The 6,000-nt window shown below is 41.1% G+C and overlaps 1 protein-coding gene across 1 annotated transcript in view; it reads right to left on the bottom strand.

Annotated features, from left to right (window-relative positions):
• Window positions 1-215: 215 nt before the first annotated feature.
• egfra (epidermal growth factor receptor a (erythroblastic leukemia viral (v-erb-b) oncogene homolog, avian)) overlaps window positions 216-6,000 on the bottom strand; it is a 47,407-nt gene continuing 41,622 nt past the window's right edge. Inside the window, exons 26-28 of the mRNA XM_073491175.1 lie at window positions 4,693-4,740; window positions 4,491-4,584; window positions 216-3,148 (exon numbers count right to left, since the gene is read on the bottom strand). Of these exons, the coding sequence (XP_073347276.1) occupies window positions 2,805-3,148; window positions 4,491-4,584; window positions 4,693-4,740 (486 nt within the window). The 3' untranslated portion in view covers window positions 216-2,804. The remainder of the gene's footprint in view (window positions 3,149-4,490; window positions 4,585-4,692; window positions 4,741-6,000) is intronic.

Below are 6,000 nucleotides of genomic sequence, written 5' to 3'. Positions count from 1 at the left end.
TTTATCTCGTCAGTGGTAGATTCAAAGTATCAGCTCTCGTTTGGCTGATTATCTTCTAAAGGCACTTCATCAAGGTGTTCCTTGAAGTGTTGCAGGCATTAAGATAAAAAGACTGAGTTGATGAGTGAATCCTTTCAGGCTCTCAGTCCTTCTTCCTGTATCTCACCCTTAACCAGATAAAGCTGGGGGGGGGGGACAAAAAAAAAAAAGCAAAATGTGTTTCCATAGAAAAAAAAGATTTATTCATGTTCACTTTTGAATGAAATAATCACAATCAAGATTAAGTGCATATTCACGTATGATGTGACAAAACTGTGTACTGAGTATAAATTATAGGTGACTATCTGGGGGTTTATATTGCAGCATTAAATCACTGTTTTATGTACATGTACCTGTGTAAAATCTGCAAAAGGAGGCTTACGGGTTTGCTACAATAGTATATTCCTTTAAAACTAGGAATGATATTGGAAAAGTTAATGCTCTTGCAAGACTACAAGACTTTAAAGCTAGGAGCAGATTGGTAGATATGGTGTCAACAACCTGTGTGAAACGACGGTCTACACTTTTGTTAAAAAAAAAAGAAAAAAGAAAAATCAGACAGGGAAAAGTCTCCAGGTAATGATATAGATACATCAGAGCACAAATGTCAGAAACATTCTCAGTTTGCGATGTGAGCCATTCAAATAAAACACCACATGTTTATAGGGAATTATTAACTTACATGACCTAAGACAGTTCAACCAGCATTTCTCAAGCGGAAAAAAAATAGTAAAAATTTTATTGAAATGCATTTGGAGGTGGTGGTTTTAATCCCTCTACTGCTATTGAGCGTTTTAGTTTTGCTTTCGTTGAGTGTTGATCAGTAAAAAGCTGATAAGCTCTGAGTGCACTGATAAAAAATAGATACCGTCATCAGTAAAACGCTTCCTGGGTACACAACCTAATGTGCCATACTGATAGAAAGCTAAGACTTTAGCTAACTTTGTGGGTCCACACAAATATGCTTCATGCTACAGGTTTTCAGAACACGACCACAATCACATTTTGCTATGTTTACCATCACATTCTCTACATAGTTAGTGTGAGACCACACATCAGGGGACACAGGAAACTCTCTTATCTCAATCTAAGAGACGCAGCGGCCAGTTTGTAATACATACAGAACTGTCTTAGAGCATAATAGGTAACATATTCAAATGTTACAATTCAACAGTATTCCCCTTTACGTTGACTAAACATTCTATAAATTGCGACATTATGTTTCCTCATTGACTCGTCCTTCAGGACGAGTGTCGTCAGGCCTCCGAGGGCCTCAACAGTCACGCTCATTTCAACCTTAAAAGTAGGGATGCACCGAATGTGAAATTCTGGGCGATTACCAGTGTTAAAAATAATAATTTGGCTGATCAATTCGCATGGCGGCCATTTTCCTCTGGCGTCACGCTCTGGGTGGGAAGTTCATATGTCATACTACTGTTTTGCAGGTTGCATGCTCACGGTAGCTAACAGGTCATCAAATATGTTGTTCTACCTTGAAATACGGCCCAATGTTCCTCAGGATTTTCACTATCTATTGGCATTTGGTTGCTGATCAATCAGGAAGCAACAAAATGATAACAATGTCAGATTCCCAACATAAATTATCCTTCTGAATGTAGCATTTGAGCTTCCCACCGTCAGAGTGATTAGAAAATGGCTGCCGTGTGAATATTATTTTTGTTGTATAATATTTTGTTGTTGTTGTTTATTCTGCTTTCATTGTTATTTATTTCCCCTTTGCACCAGGGTAACAAAGAAATCTACATTATGAAAGAAAAAAACTGTTTTAGCCCTTCATTACTGTCTTTGAGGAGCATGATTTTGATCATACAATTATTTGAAATAACCTTTAATATAACCTTCTTTAACATAAAAAGGATTTATCTTTTTGAAGTAGCTGCTTCAAATCCCTTTTTACACTGTTATACAACTACCTGCCCAATGAGAAGAATTTCTCAGTGCTTACATAGCCATAGAAACTGATGGCAGGGATGCCACGAGCCAGTGACTCATGAATGTGCACATACACATCAACCCCTGCAATCTGTGAATATCATTTTCCAATAGCAGTCAACAAGCCGAATATCAGCCAATAAAAAAATAATATAAATGATAAATAAATATGTTTGGCTGACATATCGGTGCATCCCTACTTAAAACTCCCTTTAATCATCATGACTTCAGCACAAAAACATGTTCTGAAGCTTCACATCAGCATCAAGTGAAAGCACAGCTGTGTGTTTAAGTTCCAACATATCAATACAGTTGACTGTTGAATGTGTATCTGACTTGTGATTGCAACACATGTACCTTAGGTTGTTTTTTGGTGTGAGCTGCCAGTTCCTCTTTTTTGCAGTAGAGCGTCTGCCTCCTAAGACAATGGAGGCCTTTTAACTTTCAGAGAAATTCTTGTTAACTTCTGAAATTTTTTCAGAATAGACTTTCACTTTCTTTTACAACATCCGGTCCAGCAACTCTCAGGTCAACTGAGTCATGTCAGCTTCAGTCCAGCTTTCATCAAGAAAGAGTCCCTTGTAGTTTGGTGGTAAGAATAAAACTCTTTGGAATGACAGGGGGGTTTGCGTGACTGCATGCAAACAACATGGGAAGCTGCACAAGGTGTCACCTGACTCCTTAAGACAGGATACAACATATATGATAATCGATGGTACCACAAAACTATACTTTTCCCAGCCAAGACATCAATGCCCTTATTTAATAGAACAGAAAACGTCTCTTAATTCTTGTCTGTATCCACTAAGTCCTCAGTCTGGTCCCAGGTACTCTGCATTCTCCGCCGCTGGGATGTGTCCATTAGTGTGTGTCTTGAAGGTGGGCATGAAATCCTGTTGGTAATCAGGGTTGTCTATGCTATTCTGGGGCTGATATTTCTGACCGCTGTGCACCGTGCCGTTGGAGGTGAGCGGGAGGATTGCGGGGGATTGGACCTCGTTGAGGTACTCGGGTCCATTGGTCCCGTTTTTAAAGCAGTTCAGGTACTCTGTTTCTGTGTCGTCTGAAGAGATGGTGGGGAGGATGGTGCGAGGTGGACCAGGGTGCTGGTAGATGGGATTCATCACATCTGAGACTCCGTTCTGGTTCATGTAGTCTGTAACAAAGTAAGCGACATTAGTAAGGACACTAGCTGGTTTCTCATTAAGCAAATGCACAGCTAAAATAGAAACCAGCAAGTCGTTTATAAAACTAAACAAAACATAATGATAGTGCTGCATGTTTCAGGTCATTAACTACTAATCATTACATCATCATTATTGTTGCTTGGAGACTGCAAAAGTTTGACAAAAAAGTCTGTGTTACAAACTGGAGGCATGGAGTTTGAAAGTGGTGGATGTTTACAAGGCAGGGAGAGTCTAACAAAAAGATGTTGGCAAGATGCATTATGGGAAATGTAGGATCAAGACTGTGCTGAAACTGTGCCCACTAAGTCAGAGGGGAAGGAGAAGGAACAGAAGCACATCAGGGGAGTGCTTAAAACCTGTGGCTACCCAAACTGAACCTCATTCCTTTGAGGACAACAGTGTAAACATCTTGGCCAGAGAAGACAGATGGTTTGAAAGAGGAGTAAAGGAATCCATCTCTGTCAAACTGGAACGACTGTCTTTGAACAGAGGAGGTGGCCTAAGACATTACTTATCACCCACCTACAATGCAGTACTGTGTTCCCTCCACAGACAGCTTAAGAACCATTCAGACCTGGGCTCACCTAGCCTTAGAGACCCACATGAAGGCCAGTTGGATCAGCGACCTACAAGTGGCCCTAACGACTCTGAAACTCAGAGCTCACACGTGTCCTTAACGACTGTAAGGACACTTCCACATAGAGTTTAAAAACCTGCCAACTCCCCTCCAGTTAGTTAGAACTGAAGAAGCCATGTGGATGAGAGGTGAAAAAAAAATCTCCCAATGCAGTTTTGAGGAAGTTATTTTAATGTCAAAAAGCATTGTGTTTATAAGATATGTTTCCCACATGAACAGCTGAACTTTGATGCTGTGAAAAGGGGAAAAACAATGAAAACTTAGAAGGTTGTGAGCTAAACAAGTTGCTGCTCAGCAGTTGACTGATGCCAGAATTTTAGGAAGCCAAAAAAACTCTAATCTAATAACAGGGGCAGGTAAATACACAGATGGTAATAATACATGTTATCTATTGTTATGATCCTGACTACAGCCCTACTTCTGCCACTTATCATTTTAAAACCCCACTGCAGCCACTAAGACTAAAGATGTATGCATTAATAGTTGTGTAAAAGCACCGGAAGAAAGACTACACCAGACAATATATTGCATGTGTTCTTCAGCCGGAGCAATACGCTTCTTGTCCACTAGATGTCCCCCTCCTCACTGAGTCAAACAGGGACAAGGGGAGAGCTCTATTGTGATACATTGAATGATATTAAAAAGTGATGGTTTTGAAGTCGGGGGATACTTGCCTGGAGCTGGCTGGAAGGCGTCATCAAAAAGTTGGTCGGTGGGGTCAGGAATATACCGGAGTACGATGCTTCCGTCTCTGCTCGGTAATCCATTCTGCAACAAAGGACAGAGGTTTTTATGACCGGTGGCACTCAGTGAAAAATAACGCAGAGAGGAAAAAGATTTTCTTTAAGTGCAGTTTAAGAGATTGATTTTTCTTACCAGTAAGCCATTTTTGCCGTGGCACGTTCCGATGCTACTGTTGAGGCTCTGCAAAACAGATGATATAAACATGAGTGAATTTCTCATGATAACACGACAGCGACTGTAGAGGACACTGTGTTTTATAGATCCATAACACATGTGAATATGCCTCTATTATAACCAACAGGCAGTTTCACATTGTCTGCTGTGTTCAATTTTAGATTTGGAGAATCTTTCATTTTTTTTTGTTTTTCACTTTGACTGTCTTTAATCCTGACTTCCCTCTTTTATGTAGTTTTTTTCTAAGTGAGTGTGTTTCTTTCGGTCATTTTGACTTATCTTAAAGCCTCTCAGGGGAGTTCCCTTTTAATAGCGATCGTCATGTGCTTTTATGTAGCCCGGGGAGCCGTAGCTGTCATCTCAGTACAAGCTGATCAGGATCGAAAATAAACGTCCACCGAGTAGATTCATATTCATCCAGGCAGTGTGACAAGCTTTGTTGTGTCTGTCAGACTCTCCAGTCAAAGGACTGCGAACGCCGTTAAAACCATGGAAACCGAGCGAATGAAGAGGAGAGAGTGACAGCTGTGGCAATGCAATTACTTTCAACAAGAAAAGGAAATTAAACACGCCGAAGGAGCGGCCATCTGTAAAAAACGTCTCGAGCCATCGCGGTCAATGCCCCCACGGTGATATTACAAAAGCAGGCTTACGCTGAGCTTTTGTTGGACAAAGATTTTAAAAAGTTCGCCTGGCTGCCTGCAAAGGTAATCAAACTTTTAAAGCTGATATGAGCTAACCAGGCTGTCAGTGGTCGGCAATGATCCCAGGTAGACCTACGCACGGCCTTCAATGAACCTGAGGTAGAACCGTTCTGCTCATTCAGCCCTCATCAATCAAAGGGCACCTGGGAGGAAACGTGGGAGAGGGGATGATGATGAGGATGAGTGGGTAGGGGTCAGGAAGAGGAGAAATAGTCCCAGTGGTGACTGTAAAAGAGAACGAGGGCAACCAAGTCCGGCAGGGTTCAGACCAGGTACGACTGGCCACTTAGAATCAGAACAATTACTTTGACTGTCCTCGCTGTGTGATCACATGGGTTCAGTTTAACAGTCTGCTTCTGCTGCTTCAAGTGGAAGCTAATTGCTTTCGACGAGCTAAAAAAAAAGACGTTGATTTCCATTCTGACTCACAGGGTAATGATTTATGCAGAGATCCCATTTCCCAAAACGGAGTTAAAAAAGCACAATTAAATGACTCCATGTTGGTGAAGTAAAGCACTGCTGGTGCAATTTCTTAATCAATTATTGTAGCCTTTTCTGGGAA

Source organism: Pagrus major, chromosome 21, assembly GCF_040436345.1.
Source record: "Pagrus major chromosome 21, Pma_NU_1.0".
NCBI classification, from domain to species: domain Eukaryota; kingdom Metazoa; phylum Chordata; class Actinopteri; order Spariformes; family Sparidae; genus Pagrus; species Pagrus major.
This window is presented reverse-complemented; position numbering and strand designations above follow the sequence as displayed.